At 37.2% G+C, this 25,616-nt stretch overlaps 1 protein-coding gene across 1 annotated transcript in view; it reads left to right on the top strand.

Moving 5' to 3' along the window:
* WDR27 (WD repeat domain 27) overlaps positions 1–25,616 on the top strand; it is a 125,846-nt gene that overhangs the window by 34,229 nt on the left and 66,001 nt on the right. The window contains exons 18-21 of the mRNA XM_026844571.1: positions 3,342–3,439; positions 3,745–3,866; positions 12,954–13,051; positions 24,849–24,951. Coding sequence (XP_026700372.1) covers positions 3,342–3,439; positions 3,745–3,866; positions 12,954–13,051; positions 24,849–24,951 — 421 coding nt within the window. The remainder of the gene's footprint in view (positions 1–3,341; positions 3,440–3,744; positions 3,867–12,953; positions 13,052–24,848; positions 24,952–25,616) is intronic.

Here is a 25,616-nt window from a genome sequence, read left to right as displayed (position 1 = left end):
TCTGCTGAACTGAAGACTGTGTCTAGAAATATACAATGGGACTACTGCTTGAAGATTGATTTTTACAGTGCATATAAATATGTTTTTAATAGCCTGAAACCCTATGATCTGTTATACTGATGATGTTTGTGGTCTGTCACTTAGTTTTGACTTTGTCATGTGCAGATATTTTCCTTAAAATGTTAAATGTCAGATCCTTTTTTTTTTTTTTTTTTTTTAGGAGGGGTCTTTTTTAGTTGTTTATTTGTCTTCTGGATTTATCATAGTAACATACTTCCATACATTGAAGTTTTTGTCATCAAAATATTTCTACTTTATCTGGGTCTCCTGAAAAGTGCTTTCAGCAAAGGACTTCAAATGTGCTGGAAAGTAGACACATCAGTCTCTGCACTCATTGCAGGAAGTGTTTATATCTTAGAATCTGCTTTTATATTTTATTTCTGAAGGTACACCAGTCTCCTGAAAATAACTATATACTGTAAATGTATTCCCCCAAAATTATTACATCCCCAAAGTATGCAGAATATAAGAAATTACAGAGATTTTCTGCAGACAAAAGCACAGTAATTTTGTTAAATGTGCATTCTTATTGATAAGTTGCAATATCTTTCAACAATCTAAAAAGCTTTTCCTTTGTGTGCTATTCACACCTTTATCTTGATAAACATTACAAACACCTGACCTTGACGATTAATTCCTCTGATTAGTTCTTCAACAAGCCCTTTGTAAGATATATAGAAATCTTTTCTGTAGTAAACAGGAAATGATTTTAAATTAATCTGTAGATTGTGCAATTTTGCTTACCTTTCAACATGCATTTCTATTCTCAAATTCTGTTCTTATATATTACAAGTGAGTGGCATTTAAGCTTTTGTCTTCTGTCTGTTTGAATTATGTAATACCTTTCTTTCTCAAACTGATTACCTACCTTCTGTGTTGCCTGTTAATTGTTAGTTAGTGGAGGTATTATTAAAGCAATAAAAAGGTAACTTAAATTGTTATATAAACTTCAATCTATAAGAGACAAGAACTAATGTATAGTGTCCAGCTCAGTGTGTCCACAATGCCTGCCTGAATTTTAGCTGACTTCAACTTTGAATTGAGTGTGTATAGAACACGTGGCAAATGCACTGTGTCCAAAAAATATGAGGTCTTAAATATATTAAAATTCCTCTTTTTTTTTTTTTTGTTTGCTAATGGGAACTCTTGTTCTATTTATTTTCCTGTTACCTTGGTTCAGTTTTGTCCTAACTTGTACTTGGTGAATCTCAGTTTACTGTGCTGGTTGAAGATTTGCTTACTAGGTGAAATTCTATCTGGGAAACACCCTGTGAGGTGTTTATCTATGTAGCAGACTGCACTGTAGAAAAGAGTTATTTCAGCTAACTCAAAACAATTATTCTTACATTTGGGAGCAATCTAACTATTTTAGTAAGCTCTTTCAGCAAGGTAAATTAGACCAGAGGAAGCTTCATGCTGCCTTCATTAGATTGTTCGTATTATCTCAGTCAGCTTATTTAAAGCTAGCTTGGATATGTTTACCCCAAAATGAAGATGAATCAGTTGTTCCTGAAGTCTAGAACAGTTTATTTTTGTAGCTTACTTGAATAAAATACTTCTGGAAGCCATAACAGGTTCTTGGATTAAATTGCAAAACACTGTATTTCACCACCTTCTTCACCATCACTGCTGAAGTAGTTCTAATGTCTATCTGGAAAAGCTCAGCAGATCATTGTTTGAGAATGACAAAGAAAGGCAAAAGCAAATAATTAATCATTTTTCTTTTGAACTGATCTGGCTGATAAACAAATTGCTTTTGTCAAATGATCTCAGTTTTGCAAACTTTTAGCATTGTTGGAAAGAAACAGTAATTACTCCTACAAGTGTGTCATGCATGAACTTTTGTATCATCATTAGACAGACATGCTAAAATGGAAGCATGATAGTTTGTTACATTGGAATTATTTTAGTGCATAGAAGTGTTTGCATTTAGAATATAATGTAGAAATTGAGTTATTGTGGTGTGTTGGCTTTTGCCAGCAGCTAAGACCCCACCCAGTTGCTCACTTATGCTCCCTCAGTGGAATCCCCCAGTAGGATGGGAGTAAGAATTGGAAGGACAAAGGTGAGGAAAACACATGGGGTGAGGTAAAGACCATTAAGTGAAGAAAAGAGGAAAAAAAAAAAAACAAGTGATGCAAATTGCTCGCTTGGTCCCACCACCAGATCAGTGCCCAGATAGTCTCCAAGCAATGGCTACTTCAAAAACCTGCTCCCCCTGCAGTTTTATTGCTGAGCTTGGTGTTATATGTTATGGAATATCTCTCTGAATAATTCAGGTAAGTGGTCATGGCTATGTCCCCATCTGACCTCTTACACTCCCTTAGACTACTCACTCTGGGGGCACTGAGAGAAACACAGAATATCTTATTGCTGTGCAGACGCTGTTCAGCCATAGCTAAGTGCCTCATGTTAACACTGTTTTGGTCACAAATGTAAAACAGAGCACCATACAAGCTACTATGAAGAAAATTAACTCCACCTCAACCAGACCCAGTATAGTTATCAACAACTCTGTTTATATTCCTTAGGTGATGACTTCTATGGAAATCACACTCTTCTTAATCAACATATCCATATACCTATCCATAGAGAAATGTTTTCTGTTGACTTTGGTGGATTTATGATCAGATCCATGTTGTCTGTGCTGATATATTTCAGTAAAAAGAAAGATCTAATCAGATTGAATCACAACACAGTTCTCTGTTGTATGATATAAATAAGTCTGAAGCCATTTTAGAGGGCTTGGCATGCCTGCAACATCTGCATGGAGTTGTCAGGTATCCCACTGGACCTTGAAGAGTCCCTTGTACATTGGGAAGCCAAATTTTTTGGTAGTGGTTGATCAGCCCCTTGTTCTGTTGCCATATAAGTGGAAATTATTATTTTCTCACTGTTTTATCCTTATTTTATTGCCCTTATGGTCAGCACATTAAAAGCTATACTGAAACTAGTGGTATTTCTGCTTTCTGTTCATTGGTATTCAACAGATATTTTTCTCGCCAACATTTTCAGTATACATGCAGGATTTAATTAGTGTTTCACGTTGATGGAAGATCTGTCTTACGTATATGAATATCATGTTTCTATTTGTCCAAATGAGTTTTGTTGCCAAGCTTTTTAATAGAGTTCATCAATGAGTTGGAAGATCTGTGGCTTTAATTTTTCGTAATGAAAGAAAGCATTTTGATTTGCTTTGTGATTCCAATGGGAGTTTACTGGTGGCCACAAATCATAACTTATTTCATTAGCACGAACATTCATTTGATATTTTTTTGCAGATACAAACCGAGAAGTGTTTGCAAATTGGTACAGAAATTTCCCATGTCTTCAACAATGGAGATTACCAGCCTTTCAGCAGTAAATGATTTTTACTCTTGTATCCTTTGTAATTCTTGTTTTCTTTATAGTTCTTTAGACTTAATGGCATGAAAATAACTTCAGTTAAAGTAATTAACTTTTGATTCTTTGCTACTGTTTTTCAGTTGGAGGAAAACTGGTGTATTTTTGTGTGGTATTGAACTTCAGCCTTGGCCATAAAACTTTTAGGACTGTAAGATTTTTTTGGTGTTGCTCATAGAGCACTGAATACAACAGTCTTGATATCTATTTGTCTCTCTTTTTGATATCTAAATGCTTTTGTTCCTTTAGATCAGTTTAACTTTAACACAGTGAACTGTACAGATATTGTACTTACAGCTGGCAGAAACCGAGCACTGGAAGTTTTTGACCTCAATGCAGGCTGCAGCACAGCAGTGATACCAGAAGTTCATACTAGATCAGTCCATCAGATCTGCCAAAATAAGGTATATACTTTATTGAATTTTATTTGTAGTACCACTACAACTACTTCAACAAAGAAATTGGAGGCTAAAAATATAACTGACAGTATTTGATAGTTTTTTACATGCTGGAGAGGATAGGCAAGTCTGTATGATAAAGGCACCCAGATCTCAGTTGTTCTCTAGTGGAAAGCAGGAAGCAGTGAGAATGAACCAGCTTGCTATTAGGGAAGTGCATATTACCCTTTGCGTTACTTGTGCCAGACTGTAACACTGTAGTTCAGCAGGAACTTTTCCTTATGTAACAGGTCTCCTCTGAAGTTGAATCTGGTTTATTCTGAAAGTTCAGAAACAGCAACCAAAAGAAAATTGTTCAGTACTGCAATAGAATAGATGGTTTAAAATCCCTCATCCTTGCTCTTTTTTTTTTTAACTTGAAGACTGATTTGAATGTTTGGAGGTTTTATGGTACCATACATGCTGGAATACTTGCTATGTTAGGTTTGGTTGAATATGGTTCTTCATTCCCAGTTGGAAAGTCCTTGCTTCTGTGGGTTTAAAACTGTTCTTTATTATTAATCTTGTAGACCTCATTGTGGGTTTTCCTGAGAGATGTGATCTGGTAAAACACTTAAAATCATGCTAACTATTTCAGTACTCTTTGTAACACATATAGGCTTAAAGATCTGGCTTTTCATTTTGCTTGCTCAGCTTAGTGGCTTCAGGTTATTTAATCAAGAAAAAACTTTAAAGCTGTGGGCAAGTATTCACTTGGGAAAAAACCTAGAGGTATGTGGTATAGCAAAGAAAATTGACCGTTTTGGGGGAAAATTATAATCAAGGTTCTCTATTTTTTTCAGTTATATAAAATTAATACTTTAGATAAGTCCATAGGAAAATTACACATCAACTATTTTGTAACAGTTGTATAGTTTAAAGCTGTTAGAGCAAATATAACTCAGTGCATTTGCATGAAGATAATATGCTAAAACATTTTATAGACTTATAAAAATATGCAGAACGCTGTATGTAAATTACATCCTATTTAAAGTGTGAAACACATTGGAATCTAAGGCTAGCTAGTGATGAGGGATGGTGTAACAGAAGCAAATCTGTGGAATGAAACAGTTGATGATGAAGATCCAGTACCTACATGTTAAAATTTATGTAGGCTTTCCTTTGGACTAGCCCTAGTCTTATCTTGTGGACTGAATGCTCATTAGTGATTGCAATATATATATTCTTGAAGTGCATTTTATACTTTAGATTCATTCCGTTTCCATGTTCCAGGATTGCTTTGTGATACTACCTGGACAGTAGTAAGTGGGGATGATTGGGAGATTTATTCTTTAAACAAATAAAAAAAAAAAATCTATTTTAGAAGGTCTTCTAAAACTCTAAGGAAGATATGTTCTGATTAAGTGTGGGAGAAATGTGTTAGCAAATTCTTAAATACATAGGATATTCTAGAAACATAGATCAACAGCATGACATACTGTTATTTATGGTTTTGGACAGCGGCAGCTGTAAGCAAGTATATATAATTTTCAAAGTAATGCGATTTTAAATTTTTCTTTTGGTCTGTTCTAGAGATTGCAAGAATTGGCAATGCATGAAATTAATCTCAGCCTGCAGTGTACTTGATAAAGGTTATTACATCATTCAGAGTACATTCTCTTCACAGCAGACATTGTCTGATTTGTAATAGAATGATATTCTGAATCTTCCTTTGGAATAGCTTAACAGTAAATATTGCAGATATATATAATGCATGTTCATATAAATGATTTGGCTGTATCTACTGTCATAAGCTATATAGCAGATGACGGGGTGGGACACCCATTTTAATGGATGTCTAATTCCTGTTTCCTTTTAGAATTTTAGTACTATAAAAGTGAAAATATATTTAGAAGATAGCAATGCTATGTCTGTATGACTTGAAGCATAAACTGTGAGTGAAAATTAAATTTGTCATATTACTTGCACGTGCAAATAAGCTGCTGCTAAATCAGTGTTTCTGTAAAGATTATCTTCATGGCACTACAGAAATTTAGAATGCACTGTAGGGAAATGTTCAGAGAAACATTCAAACATTTAAACATCAGCTGAATCTAAGAACTGCTTGCCTTACTCTCTTGTCTAATTTTGAAAATATCTCTCTGTGGCCTGTTAAATAAAATTAATGTAAAAATCTTCTGTCTCTTAAGAATCCAGAAACCCTTGTTTTGCTTATCAAAATCTGCAGTAATTGCAATGAGGCCAAAGTAGAATTCTTTATAGATGTGCCTCTTGAAAACTGCCCAAAATATACTGGCTAAAATCATTGAGTTCACTCACATACCCCCCAAATTCTGTAATGACCATAGGTGGTCAGAAGCATCACTTTCCATTTAGTACAGTATAGCACATCCCTTGTTGCAGTGGCAGTTATCAGTGTGGTGAAGCCTTGATCCAGTAATATGCTGAAGATGATAAACCACCCTAATGAAATCATTAGTTGCCACAGCTTCTCTTTCTTTAGCAGGAATGTTTTGAATCTTCCTGGTTGTAATTAGGTTGTAAAATCAGACCGTATCCTTGCCTGAGATACTCAATCTTCAGTCTCTGCACAGGTGTAAGTACAATTGATGAAACTTGTCCCTTAAGTAAAGTTTGAATTATGCAAGGTAATCTCTGTTCTTGTTAACACTTTGTGAAATATTGCAGATTAATGTAGAGTAGGTAGTCATACAGTTTATATATATATAATAAATACATGGAGTGTTTGCTATTGTAGGCTAGCAAATTGCTGCAGTGGTCCTTCTTTTCAGGTGAGGTGTGAATCTGGTGGTGGTTCTGCTCATTCTTATTGACTCCTCCCTCTTCCCTGGAGACAAGAACAGTGGCAGCAACCAGATGGGGCTTCCAGCTTGTCTTCTATCTTGTCACTCTTGTTTCTTTCTCACTGGCAACTTCTGTGATGACTGTACCATCTCAAGCTTCTGGACAGTTTGCTGGAGTTCCAGCATAACCATCCTGTGGCTGAAGCCTGCGCCTCTGATCCTGTGCTACTTGGCCAGTTTAGATCTCAAAGCCTATGATTTCTCAGCTGAAACTATGCTGTATCTCCCTGTATCATTACAGGTGCTCTACCTCTGCAGCTGAGTCTTCACCTCTCCAACTCCTACAACCTCTTTCCTTTCTCCTCCTTCCTGTCCTTGATTTCCTCACTCTAGTAGAATCCTCCCCCTTGCTCCATACTGTTCCAGTCATCCACATCCATGTAGATTACTGCTGTTCCCAGCTCATTTGCCCTGATTATGTCTTCCCTTCTCACCTTCTTGAACCTTAGTGTCTTGCAAGGGTCCAGAGGAGACAGATGAAAGGACTTGAAGAAACTAGGTTTGGGGAGGTAATGACCATGAGGGAGGAGGATGCAGGGAATTGAAGAAAGCAGCGTCAGTAAAGCTCAGTCCCAGAAGGCTAGGACTTCTGCTTTAGTACAAAGAGTAATTTTAAACATCTTTAAATTAAATGCAGTAGCACATTTAGAAAGTCTTCCCATTTTAAATTCAACTTTTAATGCAGAGTATTACTTCAGAAATTAAACATTCGGTAGTATGATGCTGAAGAAATATAAAAATTATGTGGAAGCTGGGGAAAAAATAATTGTTACTGTGAATCATCAGAGAGAAATGTAAGAAAAAAATCTTGGCTGGTAAATCTTTAAAGACAAGACAGTAGTTCCCATATTTGGACGAGGTAAGAAGCTGCTCTATGTTCTTACATGTTTATAGTGAGATGAAAAATAATGAATACAGTGAAAATATGTCTGCACACTAGCATTGCATCATGATGGAAAGTATATATTGCTGTATGTAATCTTTCCTTCTTTATCTTTGGTAACTGTAGGAATAATCAAATGTCTTAATATTACCCTGTTTGATTTGAAAACCTTAAATTGCAACAGTAGTCAAAAGTAACATATGTTTATATATACACTGTATATATATGTATGCCAACAGATATATAAATATTTTCACTCTATACCTTTCCATCTATAGTATTTCAATGACTTGACTGTGTTTATTTCAGATCTTTCCTTATATTCTACAGAACAGTGTTTTCTGTTGTGAACTTTTGTTATTTTGTCAGCATCAGGGAAGGGAAATCGGAGCAAGAACGTCGCAAGCATCTCTCAGATGAGAGATAGATATTCTGATACTTATTAAAAGACCATTTTAGAGCTAGACTTATGGGGCTTTGACACATTTAAAGTATTGGATGAAGAAAAGCAGTAGAAGGAAAAGAGGAAGCTGGGCAAAATCATAACAAAAGAAACCTTACCTAGGGAAGAAATTGTTCTAGGTAGTGTGCTCCCTACCAGATTTTTGTTTATAATGTGCATTGCTTGTGGCACATGACTTCCCATTTTTCACCTACTTTAGATTAGTACAGTTATTTAGGATCTGATATATAAAGAACCCTTAGTCCTGGATTGAAGTAGTGCAACTTAGCTTACTGAAGTCCAGGAGAGAAAACCTCAAAAAAAATAGACTAGTTCCATATATGATTAAAGCTTACACAATTAAATTGCTTGCAGAACTTTAGGCCTTATAGTGCTTGCTTAGAATGTCTATAGTATTGATTTAATGGAGCACATTAATGTTTATTATTCCAAACCTCAGTGTATTTTTGCTTCCTTGGAAAACATTTTGGCACCAAATTCCCCTGAAGTGCTCAGCGCATACCACATAATGACAATACAAACCTTGTTCTTCTTTGTATACAGGTTCTTCCAGCAGTAACAAAACTAAGCATCCTTTCTAAAGGATTTTAAGCCTGTGTCCTTAAATATCACCTTCCAAATCCACCACAAAAACTTCTATTTGACTCTATAACCTTCACCTCCCCACCACATGTACTTTCAGTTTTGTTCCCTATGTTGCCTAAATATTCCTCCCCTATAACAATGTTATCTTCTTGTCATGTCCTTATTACTAGTTGACTGAGATGCATGCCATACTGCACACATGTTTTAAATTACTCTTGTGTTGGCTGGCTAATAGCTTGTCAGACAAAATCACTTTCTTTAATGGCTCTGTCCATTTGAATTTCTGTCTGTTAATTACTCATATACATGTATCTTGTGGTAACATAATTATCAGAAGACATTATCATAACCTGAAGCAGGTTAAAAAATTTCTGGATGAGAATCAGCAGACAGTACAGTTACATAAGCATCATTTCATCAGGAAACTGGGCTAAATATATGGTTCTGTGGAGATGTGGTGGTGATACTGCTGCAGATTTGTGTAATAGCTTACTTTTCAGAGCATTTGCTCAGGAACCGGGGGAAAGAGGTTCATTGTTCTCCTCATCTTGAGGAAACTGGTGGAAATCATAGAATCATAGACTGGTTTGCATTGGAAGGGACCTTAAAGATCATCTAGTTCCAACCCCCCTGCCATGGGCAGGGACACCTTCCACTAGACCAGGTTGCTCAAAGCCCCATCCAGCCTGGCCTGAACACTGCCAGGGAGGGGGCAGCCACAGCTTCTCTGGGCAACCTGTGCCAGGGCCTCACCACTCTCACAGTAAAGAATGCCTTCCTTATATCTAACCTAAATCTGCCCTCTTTTAATTTAAAACCATTACTCCTTATATTATCACTACACTCCCTGATGCAGAGTCCCTCCCCATCTTTCCTGTAGCCCCCTTTAGGTACTGGAAGGCAGCTATAAAGTCTCCCTGGAGCCTTCTCTTCTCCAGGCTGAACAACCCCAACTCTCTCAGTCTGTCCTCGTAAGGGAGGTGCTCCAGCCCCTCTGATCATCTTTGTGGCCTCCTCTGGACCTGCTTGAGCAGGTCAATGTCCTTACTGGGGGGCCCCAGAGTTGGACATAGTACTTCAGGTAGGGTCTCATGAGAGCAGAGTAGAGGGGAGAATCCCCTCCCTCGACCTGCTGGCCACAATTCTCTTGATGTAGCCCAGGATACAGTTGACTTTTGGGGCTGTGAGCACACATTGCTGGGTCATAGTGGGTTTTCCATCCACTACTGTTCCCAAGACCTTCTCCTTAGGATTGCTCTTAATCCACTCTTTTCCCAGCCTGTATTTGTGCATGGGATCACCTTGACCCATATGCAGGGCCTTGCATGTGGCCTTGTTGAACTTCATGAGTTTTGCACAGGCCCACCTCTCAAGCCTGTTCAGGTTCCTCTGGATGGCATCCCTTCCCTCCAGCCTGTCAACCATAGTCATTGGTAGACTTCCTGAGGGTGCACGCAATCCTACTGTCTGTGTCACCAACAAAGATGTTAATCTCCCACTTTTTAGGGTTGAGGAACCCTTCACTCTTTTCCCTGAACCTGTATCTGATTTCCAGGCCCTACTCTCAGAACTGTTTATGATATTTTAATGCAGGGTGTTACTAGACCCAAGTAATGTCATTAAGCTCCTTCTGAGGCAATGAGCATATATTGCTCTTCTGACTGTAGTAACTTCACCTCACTCTGATAAATAGTTCTTAGCCATTTTATACTAAGTCTGACAAGATGAGTATCCTAAGCTGATAATAATGGATTTACAATGCTGTAAATTGTTTTATTCAACCAACGATTTTCAACTTCATGATTTTGGTTTGATATGTAAGATCATCCAATGAAAATTAATTATCAATGATTACCAAAGTATTATGTGACTTTTCATGGTTCCATTGCTTTGCATACTAAGTTTTAAGAAACGTAGTAAAATGAATTGTTTGAAATATCAAAATTTTGTTCATGTCAGAGTTTATGAATCTCTGAGATACAGAAATAGATGGCATTTAGAGATCAGACCACAGATAATCAGAGATTTAGTGTTAGCAATACATTTGTAGTGCTGCAAAACATATTATTTGAACAGGAATGTATCAATATCAGCCACAAATATTTGGATGGTATTATGTTCTGCTAGCAAATACAGTTACAGATTACATTAATTTTCAGAGAAACAACCAAGGTTGTAGTTTTCTGCCCAGAGCCTTTTGTTTCAGAATTCATTGGTCCATTAATTAGGAAATGCACATGATGTGAAGGCTGAAAAATGTTACAGGCAACTCAGAAGATTCAGTGAACTTTTTTTCTAGCCATAGTGACAAACCTGTCTGAATGTGCTTGCTGGGAAGCTGTAGAGTATTTTCTGAGACATCTATTGATCTATGCCTTCAGCATAAACCAACTGCACTGTTTGGATGATATCAATGGTGTTCCTATATAATTAGTGAATGAGATAGGGATTCTGTTGAACCATATCCTCCTTGGGGCCAAATTTTATGTGTAAATTGTCATGTAGTTAGTTTAGAGAGAAGCTGAGAAGGGATTACAGTGGTGGATGAGGAAGATTATGTGGCATAGGCAAGTGATTTGACTGTCAGAATGAAAGAATACAGTTTGAAGAGTGTTCGAATATGCTACTTTTTGCATTAGATTCTCATAAATTATAATTATAATAAATCAATGAACTATAAAGCCACAAAGGGATAAACAAAATTAATCTTGCTTATTATCCCAACTTGTATATATTTACTTGTCTTCTGCAGTAATATTCACTGGCAAATGTACTTTGAAGATACAAGTATAGCTTTATGTTATTACCAACAAAATGTCAAGGCAGGAAAGAAACAAAGGGATTACACTTCTTATGTGTATTACTGTTAGTGTGTTCGAAAGGAGCAGTGCATGAAGTGAGTGTATATGTGTCTGTAGAACTTTTTGTATTGAACTCTGTGATCATTGCTGACTGAAGAATGGGATGATGAGTAGAAGTTTCAAAAACAGAAAGAAAGGGTGCTCTGTAACTTTTAATGAACACTGTCCTTTGGACAGCTACTATCTTTACCTTTTACAATTACACCTGTTTGTAGCCATACACAGCTAATGTGAGAATGTGTAGACTTTTCTGGGAAATCTGTTGCACAGAGCATTTTAATTAATCTGTTAGAGTAGACTGTGGTAATAGTTTAGGAAGGAAACCTGCTTAAAGCAAAGTAAGTGAAAGCTCTTATAGTCTTTTTAATGCTGAGTGCCCCAGTTTGTCTTGCCATTTGGGGAATTCTATTGACTAAATACTACAGCATTTTCCAGCTATACACCAGTTTTCATAATGAATAGAAGATTCCTGGCAGTCAAGCACTGATTGAGGGAAATGGCCTTGAGGTTTCTGTGATGTATTCAGCCAAATCAAGAATGTGAATGGTGGAGAAAGGAAAGAAGCTTTAACTGTTTATATTTAGTTCCCTGGAGAAAGAACTTTGTAGCCAGCAAAAAGGCCAGGATTTGCTAATGTGGATGTTAAAAAATCAGAGGTTTAAAAATAGACTGGATTTAATTATTTAAAGTTACAAAGCCAAAATCAGTCCTGTTATGAATGAATGCAATTATTGCTGAAGTCAAGGGAAAGTGTGCCCACTTATGCCAGGGCTAAACATGGCTTATAACTAAAAGTTGGACTACTCTCTGATCCCTCCATTTCCCTGCCCTTATTTGCTTCCCTAAACATCCCCTAATGTTTTATGCAATCACAAAATTATCTTCCCATACATCACATAATGGATCCCATACCCTGATAGATATGAATCCCCATCAGTCTGTGAGATGATCCAGAGCCTTTCTCGTTGATGCACCACAGTGGGTATCACCCCTGGACCAAAGGGCTCATGTCTGTGCTAGTACAACGCTGAGAGGTATAGAGCCAGTACTCCATTTCTCTGACTGGATTATGGGGGTTCCTTCACATGCCAGCTGTCCTCTACACTCTTTTGTGTGTGTGCAGACAAGCTTTTTTCCACATAACCTCATCAATTGTTACACATTGTTTATTTTTTAAATGAACTAAATAATTCACCGAAAGTGTGGTTGGTCACTGGAACAGACTCCACCGGGAAGTCAGCATGGCACCAAGCCTGTGAGAGTTCAAGGAGCATCTGGATGATGCTCTTAGTCATATGATTTAATTTTAGGTAGTCCTGCAAGGAGCAGTGAGTTGGACTTGATGATTCCTATGGGTCCCTTCCAACTTGAAATATGATTCTATAAAAATTTAACTCCATGAGAATTGTTCTCTGAAATTGATTTCATATTTTACAGGGGTCATCCTTCAGCACTCAGCAACCTGAAGCTTACAATCTTTTCATGACCGCAGCTGCAGGTGATGGCATCAAGCTGTGGGATTTAAGAACACTAAAGTAAGATTGAATTAGATACCTTGAAATAAAAAGACATGCTTTATCTTTATTCAGAATTATCATACTTGCTGGGATATACCATTAGAAATATGAATATGGAATCAGATCTACAGTCAGGTCTTTGAAAAATAAAATTAAAGGCTAATTGGAATTTAATAATTTTAGACCAAACAAAATGCTGATTACTCAGTGCAGTTAGTTATGTGGAAGCCATTAAATGGTCAAGATTTATCAGTCATGTTTGTCTACCCTTGTAGATCTAATTGTATATATAAAATAGTATATTGAAGTGAATGCTAATGGTATTTCCAAACAGCATGTCATTACTGCTAAAGCAGATAAAATTTATGATCCAGCTTTTAAAATACAAATGTAATTGTAACAACATTATTACAAATCATCTATATAGTGCTATAAATTTGCATAATACGTTATCATAAACTCAGAATAAAATTTTGAATTTTTTTCTAAAATCCTTTTGATGTTGTACTTGGGAAATCTGTGGGACAAAGGGATCGAGTGGTGGGGAGGGAACACTGTTCAGGAAAGGAAATACTTGGAGCAATCTCTGTTGTGCAGGCTAAAAGAATTATGTTTAAAAGAAAAGGGACTAGAGAATATTTAAGAATAATTTCATATTTCTGTGCATGTAAACATATTTTTTATTGAAGATGTAATATAGTTTTTCTATTACTGAATTTTCTATTTATGAAATGCTTAATGAGCCTTTCATTTATTCTTGTCTTTCTGTGGTAAGAATGCATTAAATCTATAGGGGGCATATATGTTCTTGCCAAAAGCATTGCTGTATTAGTGGCACTGAATGTCAGAAAGTAATGAAACTAGAGACTGCTGCGGTTGGAATCTGTTACCTTCTTATGTTTTTCTAATAAGCTGCTCAGACTGTGTTGCTGAAGAGTAATGAAAAAGTAGAAAGCTTTTCACAGATCACTTATCTGTCTCTTTGTTTCTAAATACTAATATAAGTAGAGCAGGTGAATGGTAAAATAGTTAAAGTATAAAATCTGGGCAATCTATTAAATGAATATGTCCTGGGAAGAGGGGAATAATTTATGTATGTTCTTGCTCTATATTTAATTTGGCAAAGTTGGTGTATTCTAGTGTCCACCGAGTTCTACTAGCCAAACTTCAAAAAAAGTAATTTAAGTCCTTAATGACAGATATTTTAAAGGTGCTTATTAGGTATTATGTATATGTGTGTGTTTGTTACACGTTACACATTACACAGTGATCAATGGTAGTAACTGTTGTGGAGAAGAAATAGAGCAATTAATAATTATTTTTCACTTGCTAGTAACTTTCAAGGAAAAAAAACCTACAGTTTTTTAAAATGAAATTTTCTCTCATTGCTCAGACCAGAGATTGAGTCTTCTGTATTTTAAAATCTATTCTTGAGCTCTCATAAGGAGGAAAACTGTTCACTTTTTCCTAATGTGCTCACCAGGTGTTTTTCACATAAATAAATTTTAAATGGCTGAGTTTGGAAAGCACTGTCTGAACTTGGAACAAGTCTCCGCTGAAGTGTTAGGTCTACTATACAGTTACGGAGACTGAAAACTTTTGCTTTTTTTTTAGTTCATAGGTCTTGTCCAATCAAATCCAGTGCTTGTGTGCTTACATGAGAGATTAGTTCCTAAACAATCTTATGGTGGGCCAGTACCTTTAATCTCTCAAAGTTATTAGTTTGTAAAGTTGGTGGATCAGCCATTACTGTGTTTTGAATGGTCCCTCTGGAGTGACCTCTCTCTGTTTCTGCTTTGGGTTTGCCAGAATAGGGTTTGTTTAGTGAAATCTTTGTCCAGTGTTCTTGAAATATAGCAAAGGTAAGTCCACCTTCTCATTTATACTGTTTGCAGTGTTGTTGATAGTAACACTAGCTGCAAAGTCTCAACTTTATTGTTTGTTGATTTTTATTCTAAATATTTGCCCTGGACATCCACAGTGAAAACTGTTTTGCTTGTGTTTGATCTGCTTGTTGCCCTTGATGAGTTCTATCCACCGTTACTTTATTTAATAATACTGTAAAGTATGAAATTCCGATTAAATAGAGAAAAAATCCTCCAGCATGGTGCTCTTGAAAGCTGCAGTTGAAAGCATAGGAAGTAATTTTCAGAGTAACTCTGCACAATTTCCCTGTGACTCTTAGTTTTTTCTTTATTCAATTTCTTTGATGATGGTTCTTTTTTTATTCTTCTGACATGCATTCCTTTTCTTATAATTTGCTGAGGAATCATAGCAGGATGCTCAGGTTCTTTTTTTGATCTTTGCTTAGCATAAATCTTCAGACATCTTATCCTGGCCTGCAGCTTTATAGATTTTAAATATACTGATTTTTTTTACTCTGAGTTCCACAAAATTTTTTCCATTCAGTCTGTATTATCAAACTGCATTTTTTTTCAGTGAAAATTCATTTAACTTTTCTTTTGTTCCTGAAGTTGGTGAGAGTATTTTGCATCTTCCATTTTCATCATCCTTACTGGATAAAGCTGTGAATATGTCTGTCTCTTTCACTATTGATGATCTGGAGGCCTTCCAGGATTGCTTCAGAGAGTGCCAGAAACTCTTATGGGTTCCTCTGAAGGTGGTACTAGAAAAGGCATTTTAACTTTTTGATGTTGTCAGCCAACCTCACACAGCCAGGTCATCTTGCCAATAAATGAGGGAATCTTGGACACTGCTAGTGACATTTGGATTTACCCAGACTCCTGCTTCATTTTCTTTGAAATGCATGAATTTGTAAAGTTTCATCTGAAGATTTTAAATATTTTTATACTTCTGCATTCTCCTCATTTATAACTGTAGTTAAGAAAAGCTCCAGACAATCTACAAAGCAGATTTATGAAAAAAAGAACCAAGGAGAATAGATCTTTTTGGAAGTAGAACAAACTCTGGTTACTATTCTTCCAGGTTAGGACAATGAACTATGAAACTTCATGAATAGATGTATTAGGGTACATTTCTTTAGAGTATGTTTCTTGAAGGAGTTTAAATGTTCTTTATGATGAAACATTGTAGATTCTTAACTGTTCATAAGACGCATGAAACTTTACCATTCTATCTCCTTCTGCTGTCTCTCTGTTGAAAGCATTTTAGAGACATCATAACTCCTTCTGAAGTGAGGAATCTAACAATTATTCTTAGGGATCTGTACCTGTTGTCTCCACCACTTAATTTTAATCTTTCGGGAAAATTTGTCTTGGAATGACACAAGTTGGTGAGTCCTGTAGATTGCTCAAGATAGATATATCAGAAAATTCCAATAGACTAAGCTTCCTTATCTGCCAGTCCTGCCTGGTTTTAGTTCATGACCACATAGGGCAATGAAAGACAGATATATTTTGGTATCCCAGTCCTGCAAAACCAATGCATCGAAAGTGTAGAAGCTTTTGAATTTAGGAAAATTCCATTTCCTTACAACATAAACCCTTAACAACCCAAAATGGCATATTAGACTAAATACCAGGTGTTTTAATACATTCATATGTCATTTAAATTTCACATGACAGTTTCTAATTCTGTGTTGCCAGTCTGGATCCTTTCAGTTACTTGTTTCCTTCTGCTTGTAGATTAGATTATTATGTGCATTAAAACATTCAGAAGAAAGCAAATTTCTTTCATTCATTATGTTAGGAAGAAACTATCAATTCAAAGTGTGACTTCTTCACTTTGTTAAACACATTTAGAGTATTGACTAAACACTTTGATTTAGCACCAGCTCACATTCACTGGCAAAGTTACATGAATACCCTCATCTTCATGACTGGCTTATTTGAGAAAAATCAGCTGTCCAGATTTCTGCAGCAGTTTGCTGTTTCCCTTGCATGTTTCATTCCAAGGAGTCACTTTCCTAAGAGAGGTTCTAGAATGTGAATTAGTGTGAATCCCCAAGGTGGATTTCAGATCTTCTGCAAAGCTTTTATGCACTCATGTGGATCCTTGCTCATCACTAAAATATGGCTAAAGTTATGATGCAGTAAAGCTTCATCCTTCTGTATGATACTAATTATATGGCCTGGCTTGGTCTCAGATTTTCAGATGCATCTTTACTCAAGTTACAGACTGCACTGTGAGGACCCTGAATGCACCACTGGGCCTTAATTGCCTTGACCAGCCTTGGACCCCCACCCATGCACTCTCTGCTCCTAGCTTCAGGCACTCCATTTAAGCTCAGGCCTGGACATTTAGTCCTTGCCTGAACTATGTTGTCAGTGGGCCTGTGTCAAGTCCTGCCTCCAGCCTCATTTTCTGCATGGACCTTGACCTACCTTGTAAGTAGTTTGCCTTGAGTTCTGCCTCCAGTGGACCCATGTTTCTGTCTTTCCTCCAGTCCTGTATCTGTGTCCATCTCCTGCTGCTCCTGACTAGAGTCCTGGGATGGGTCCTGGACCTGGTTCCTCACCTCACTTTTTCTGGGACTGTCAATGGACCTTGTTATCAGCACACTGCTCTGCTTATCCTATTCAGACATGGTGGGATGTTGCCCTGGCTGGTGATGACACTGTGCCATGACCACTATTGGCTTTTCATTCATTTTCCCTTTTGTAGGAGACCTGCTCTTGCTGCACTCTGGCATGCGTATTCACCATTGTATTTATTTCTCACATACGGTGCATAGGTCTGCAAAATGCACACTAAGAAGTGCCTTGTGATGTTTTTATTTTTGTTTCTGCTCAAAAGAAATGTGCTGATAAGTTGGTTCTGGTAATTATCAAGCATGTGATCCATGTAGTTAACTGGAATCCGAAAGCTGCTTAATGTTCTGAGAAATACTCACAACTTTAAAGTAATTCTGTCCACTTCTGAAAGAGATAGTAACATAGGTAGTATATACATAGCTCTGTAATCTGTTATACAAACAGATTAAGATAATGCTAGGCCAATACCTCTGTGCAGGGAAGCCATGCACTGAGGAATTTGCTAGATTGTGAGTACAATGAACATATGAATATGCAGGTCATTCAAGCTAGGTGAACAATTGAAGAAAGATTTACTGTATTTGCAGAGGTTATTACATGGAAATATTTTTGGGTGAGTGAAGAGCTGCTCAGGTCTTTTCATGTTCTGAGACATGAAAAAATACTCTGTCTCTGCTCTTATCAGCCATTACCTTGCTTTTGAAGAAAGAAAGCCTACATCAACAGCAGACTTCTTAACCTAAGACACTTAGTGTTTGGCAGAATATGAGATGAAACAAGGCACAAATTGGTTTTGTGGCTGCAGCTTGGGTGTTTTTCATATGTTGCTTTACAATATCTATTCAGTAATTGTTCCTGTCTCTAGCTGACCGAAAAGACATAGTTTCTATAAATTTCTGGGGAAAAGGCCCTTCAGAAAGGGCAAAAAGGGGGACACAAGGACCTACAGGCTGGTCAGCCTGATCTCAATCCCTGGGAAGATGATGGAGCAGTTAATCATAGAAACTATTTCCAGGCACATAAATGACAAGGAATTAATCAGGACCAGTCAGTATCAGTTCACTAAGGGAAAGTCATGCTTGACCAATTCAATAAACATCTATGATAAAATTACTGGCTTGGTAAATGAGGGGAGATCTGTAGATATTGTCTGCTGTGACTTCAGTAAATCTTTAAACACTGTCTTCTATAACATCCTCATAGAGAAGCTGATGTAGTGTGTGCTGAATAAGCAGTGAGGAGGGTTGAAAACTGTCTAAATGGGAACCTCAGAGGATGGTATGCAGTGGCATGAAGTCTAGTTGGAGGCCATTAATTAGCAGTGTACCTAGGGATCAGTACTGGTTCCAGTCCTGTTCAATATCTTCATTAACTATCTGGATGATGGGGCAGATTGCAGCAAGTGTGCTGAAGACACAAAACTGCAGGAGTGTCTGATACACTGGAGGATTGTGTTGCCATCCAGAAGGACCTTGTCTGAAGAAATGGTCTGACAGGAATCTTATGAAGCTCAACAAGGGGAAGTGCAAAGCCTTCTTGGCACCAAATGCAACTCCCAGGCACCAATATATGCTGGGGGGGCAACTATCTGGAAAGCAGCTTTCAGAAAAGGACCTGGAGGTCCTGGTGGGCACAGAGATGAACATGAGCCAGAAGTGTGCCTTTGTGTTAAAGAAGGCTAATGATGACCTGGGCTGCATCAGAAGTGTTGCCAGCAGTCTGAGGGAGGTGATGCTTCCCATCTGTATAATGTTGGTGAAGCCATACTGCCTCTATGTGAGCAGGGAGCTTGGATAAGATGACATCCAGAGCCACCTACCAACATCAACCATGGTGTGACTCAGTGGGTTTATGAAATTAGCATTTGCTCTTCTCTACTTGCCACAGAAATATAGATGGGAAACTTGCTGAGGGTACTCATGAAATGTTGAATAAGAGAGCAGGATGGACAGTAACAGCTGAAACTGGGAGTTAATTTAGAAGAAAGGAATGGAACTGTTGTCCTGTGCTGTCCCATATGCTCATTATCTACCAAGAGGTGGGGAGAGCCAGGAAAAGTTATTGCTACCCAGTTTAGAGGGCTGGGCTGCTAGTATGATAGGTGTGGGGAGGTAGATATGACAGCTGATTGATTACTGTTGCAGGTAATGAGATTGGCAGGGGCAAGGTATTGGGAGGAGCCCCCAACCACCGTCACACTAACACCTTTAGTGGCAGCAGCAGCCTGCCTCTGACTCACTCTCTAAACTGTTGAGGAATAGAAGTTCAGATGCTCTAATGCTGTCTGCTGCTGAAATACTCATTCCTCATTTCTTTCTGGAAAAAAGGCCGCGGGTGCTTATTAGTGAAGATATTTAAGAATACGGGACTACTTGGACATACTGAATTTATTCTGCAGAGTACTCAGATGCATGACAGTGCTTTGATGCATGATCCCAGGGAAAATCAGTTTCACCCTCATTCAGCCCCTGAAAAGATTTGCCAATTGTATAAAGATAGTTTTAGACATTAGGGTAAACTCTCCAACTAGTATGATCCTGTGCAACTAGATCATAAGCTCCCTTGGCAACACATTTAATAGAATTCCTGCAGCCACATGGAACTCATCCCATACATTTTCTAACAATTACACTTTGAGAGTCTTAGAGTTAGACATGCAGTTTGAATGAATGGCACTTCAATTTTCAGATACTTTTCAATTTGCATCTTCATTGTGAACTAGCTTCTCAACATCATCCTGAGCAAGATACACATATACACATATTCAGAGTTTGATTAATTTTGGTCCCTTCTGAATGTGAGGGTCCCATGATTTGCCATCTCTCTTTCCCCCCCCCCGGAGATTTGAGTCTTGTTATCTGGATTCTGAGGGAAAAAGGGATAAAGCAGTGGCTGGAGTTCCTCCAAGTCTGGGACTGGGGATGCATGAAAGTATACAGGATGGGGAACATGTGGTCCCTGCTGGATGGTGTTGGTGAAAACATGCTGAGCTCCTATGTGAAGGGTTTGATGTGTGTTTAAAATGAAACCCATGTGTCCAGAATATCTAAGGTAGCTACTACCACTGTCAAGTTATACACAGATTTTATAGAGCCTCAGTGGATCCACTGGTACTGAAGGGTCTCTGAAGAAATACCAGAGCACTGGGACAAAGTATTAGAACACAAGGAAAAGTGGTTAAATAAAAGAAGACTTTAGTTTGCAGTCCAGATTTTTTTAAATATATCAAGTGGAATGAAATAGGCTTATTTGTGAGAGTATTCCCTGATTTATGAAGAGATGCACCATTCTATTATCTTTCTCTTGCAAAGATGGAAAACATGTTACATTTTTTTCTAATATTCTGCAAGTTGTTTATGACATAAAAAGATATGTATTTTGGAATGTAGACTAAAAGCTGTACAATGGAGAACATAGGAAAAACTTGGCTTTTTGCTGTCCCATGCAATTACCAGATGTTTGTCATGGTAACCCTTGAAAATTTCTGACCAGAGAAGCATTCTTAGGAGGCTGGACAGCATGCCAGCTGGCCACGTAAAGCTTGCAATATCTAAAATAAGTTTGATCACCACCTGTTGCTACTTTAAAAAAAACAGGAGGGAAAAAAAAAAAAGCCTGAAATAAAAGAACTCCTAGAATAAACTAAAATTGTACACATAGTATCTATTTATTCTAGGATTTTTTTATCCACTTTTTTCCATTGCTGTGATACCTGGAGAGATCTGGAATTAATAGATTGCATAACAAATTTTCTGGTGTATTCTGTGGAAAGTTTAATTGGAATCATTTTTTTAAAATGTCTTTTTAAAGTAGGATTTTGAGGGGGTGGGGAAAGTAGTTATACTTGTAACGTACATCCTGAATATAATGGAAAAGTTGAACAGGAAAACAAGAAAATAAAATCCAGGATGTTACTTATTACTGTGGCTGTATGAGCACAAGGGAAAGTGGCACTGTCCTATGACTCAGACATTGCTTTATATTGCTGTGGTATAGCAGAGAAAAGATCAGTGATAGTCGTGGAATCCTGTTAGTTCTTATCCATCCATTTATAGCTGGAGTAACTGAATTGGTCACAGATGCAGAGAAGTCAAATTCTTTTGAAAAAAAGTTGTTTCCAGTGATTTATTTGGAGACTCTTCTGTGAAGAAGAGACAACTAATTGAGGAAGTTAGCTATTACAGGTCCTGAGAATGGGGTCTTAAAAACTGAGCGCTAGTACTGATGGCCAGTGCTCTACTTAAGGAAGGATGGTGATCCTGGAGGCATATTCAGGAGGGACAGAGGATGTAGGAATTTTGTTTATTTTTCCCATGAGGAAATTCCTGTCACAGGATGTTGTTGTATCTTACAAGTATAATATTAAAAAGAGACTTTTTCTTCAAACATTTTTATGAACATTTTCCATATGTAACAATGAGAAAAGGCACTGTGAAGGAATGTATTTTTGAGGGAACTTTGAAATTCATAAAAAGTGCAACCCGGACTCTGGCAGAGACAAGAAAAAATGTGACCGAGGCTGAGCTGTGGGACATATCTACTCTACACAATGAGGGCAAAATGTTGCCACATCTGACCATGAAGGGGAATAGCAGATAGATGAAACACATAAGGCTTCATTTTTCTTTCCATGTCTAAGATATTTGAAAGAAAGACTTGCCCAAAGTTACAGAAATGCCTTTGGTGCTTAATCACAGAATGACATAATGGTGGTGGTTGGAAGGCACCTTTGGAGGTCATCTTGTCTAACTCTCTGCTCAACCAGGGTCACCTACACCTGGTTGTCCACAACCATGTCCAGATGGCTTTTGAATATCTCCAAGGAAGGAGATTCTACAACCTCTCTGGGTAGCCGGTGCCAGTGCTCAGTCACCCTCACAGTAAAGAAGTGTCTCCTGATGTTCAGACAGAGCCTCTGGTATTTCAGTTTTTGCCTGTTGCCTCTTGTCCTGTCACTGGGCACCACTGGAAGGAGCCTAGCTCTGTCTGCTTTAAAGCCTGCCTTCAGCTCATTAGTGCCTGATGTCAGTGACTAAAGGAAAGTAAATGTCACGCCTATCTTCAAAAAAGGTCAAGAAGGAGATCCCAGGGAACTATAGACTGGTCAGCCTCACCAAGGTGATGGAACAACTAATTCTGGAAAGCATTCCCAGTGACTGAGAACTGTCACAGGTTGCCCAGAAAGGCTGTGGAGTTTCTCACCTTGGAGATGATATTCAAAACCCATCCAGATACAGTCTTTAGCATTTGAATCTAGGTGAGCAGGGAGGCTGGACAAGATGACCTCCAGAGGTGCCTTCCAACTTCAGGCATTATATGAGCCTGTGAAAGCTGTGGTATGGGATACATGCACTACCCTTTATGTTTTCTTTTAAGTTAGTTTCCAAAAAGTAAAGTTATTTGAAAGTATAAATCAAATACATATTCTATGACTTATCCTCCACTGCCTAAGCTTGGAGTCGTATATGTTAGAATGCTGCATTTGAGAGGAGACCAAGGTAGCTAATATTCTCCTTCACTGTCAATAGTAAAGGCAGGTTATTTGATGGCCCAAATGCAACCATTCGTTATTGAAAGTTTCTGAATATTCATGCAAGAGCTATGTGCAAACTGAAGTTGAAGAATCTTTTTACATCTTAGATACAGTGATTGACTGTCTTTATAAGTTACATCTTTTTGAACTGCAGTGTGCTCTTAAATTGGGTTATTTACAACAGTTTTAGGGTAGAACTAGCCTGAGGTGAAAGGTCTGGTAACTGGATTCTCAAAATGCCCATTGATATAATTAGTTTAGTTATACAGAAATTCAGCCAAATATGTACTATCTGTGAAAGTTCAGAGTTAGGCTTTGTAAAATGATGGTTTTTAATACATCCAGAAGTGTCTTGTTTGATACTTTACTAAGTGATAGCCATTGGATCAGCCAAGAAGTAATGATTTTATTTAAATATGCCTGTTTCACCTTGGTGAACAAAATCAGCTTGGCGTTCAGTACATTGTTACACATACATGCGTGTCTAAAACAGAATGATGTGGTATAAAATTTTAGAGATTTCTGCACATTGATTCAGTCAATTGAATTAATATAGCATCTGTGATTTCACTGGCCAGGAAAAAGTGTATATCACAGATGCTGGCAGGAGTTGAAAAAAAAAAAAAAAAAAAAAAAAAAAAAAAAAAAAAAGAGAAAAAAAAAAAAAAAGGTGACAGCTGTATTATGGCAAAGTATATGAATTTGTTTTGTAAGAAGAAGGGCAGATTGATAGCATTCATAACAAAGGCAAAATAATATAGATTGTTATAAGTCTGTTTTGAAATTATACCTTGTGGTTATAAAAATAAAGTTCTGAAATGAGGTATACATAGGTAAATGATAATTCTGAATGGGTTTGAAACTTGCATTAAAATGTCTTTAACATGGAAGCAGCTCTTAAATACTACATTTTTCCTTAGTCTTGTAGTGACTACAAAGCTATCACAATTCTTTACAACCATCAATTCTTTTTAGATGGATATTAATCTTCATCTCATTGAAAACATTATCATTTTTAAATGGGCCAAGTGTGCTCAGCTATCAGAAACTTTCTCCAAAATGCTATCTTGCAATATTTACATGAAAAGTAGGAAATTAATCCTTTGCATTGCATTTAAATGAATTCCTTCCTTTAGACTGTATTGACACAGATACATAAGAAGTTATCAATAGTTGTCAGGTAAATAGCTAGATTTATCAGTTTGGAATGTCATTTGCATATTGTCTTTCTTGAATTTACAAGATACAATAGATTAGTGCATGGAGTAGGAATGTAAACAGAGCAATGCATATTAAAATATCCAGATTTGGTTATAAAAAAACCCCAAGCAATAATTTTTATGTTACAATTCCATATAATCGATCTTAATTTATATCAAATTTAATATCAAACTTGAGGGAGCTTTCTAAAGCTTCACAGAGCAGACTGGTTTTCACAACACCCTCTTCTTAACGCAGGAGAGTTTGGCTTTCTCTGCTGAGATGGCTAACTAGGGGTAGCTTAATGGTAGGCATCACAGCTCCTCATTTCTAATGTTCACTAATGATTTTTCTATCTTTTTAAACTAAACAAGGCCAAGGCATGGTTTTAGGCATGGTCCTGGGGCAGTTTAGTGTGTTCATTTCATTTTTAGACATTAATATTCTTTAATGTCTTTCAGTTTTGTCAAATTCCTACTGCAGAGCTATTTAAACTTTCATGTGTTGACTTGTCTTAGTAAATTTGTAGACTAAGAAAAACAATTGAGACTCCATCAGGATTTAATGAAAATGGCAGTAAAAGAGCTAGTTTTAAGTTGGTGTTAATAAGACTGAAATTTCTCTGAAGGTGTGAACGTCGTTTTGAAGGGCACCATAGCTGCTGTCATCCATGTGGAATTGCAGTATCTCCTTGTGGACGGTTTATAGCCAGTGGATCAGATGACAAATGTGTAAGTAATGTTTTTTGCTTATTTTCCTCCTAAACTATAGGAGCTACTCATATTGTACACAAAGTAGTCTTTTTATGCATGTTTCTAGGATTCAGCTTAATGTGCAAAACTGAGGTCTTGTTATACTTTCATATTATTTATTATTTGTATGTAGCAGTTCTTTATTTTCCCTGAAAGATCCATGAACAACCAAATCTTCAGTCCTGCATTGCTGGCACAATGTTTTTCTTGCTGTTTGCTAAGAGATAGATGATTGCTAGTTTGTTGTATAGGTCTTTGAAACTGGGCTGGGGTTGAGTTCACTGTAAACACATCCTTTCAAAACAACTGAGTAGGAAAGCTATTGAACTTTCTTCTAGGTCTTTCTAGGTGACTCATCAGGACTATGACACAGGTTTTCTGGTCAGCTTCAAATCCAGAACAAAAGGAATTTACTGTTGTGGCTAGTTTTGAAATACTGGCTTCTATCATGTGTGAAGGTTAGAGATTTTATTGGCGGATTGCTGGAGGTTTGGCCATAGCTCGTGTTCTTGACATTTCCATGATAAAATATATTTTTCAAGTTTGTGGTAATTTGCATTTCAAAATGTAGTTTGCAGTACAAAAGAAAGGCTTTTTGCTTTGTCTGTGAAACAAAATGCATCTAATACTAATCTCAGCTCATG

The sequence above is a fragment of the Athene cunicularia genome (genome assembly GCF_003259725.1).
Source record: "Athene cunicularia isolate RWA chromosome 3 unlocalized genomic scaffold, athCun1 chr3_part1, whole genome shotgun sequence".
Taxonomy (NCBI): domain Eukaryota; kingdom Metazoa; phylum Chordata; class Aves; order Strigiformes; family Strigidae; genus Athene; species Athene cunicularia.
The sequence above is the reverse complement of the archived record's forward strand: the minus strand, read 5'-3'. Positions and strand labels throughout refer to the sequence as shown.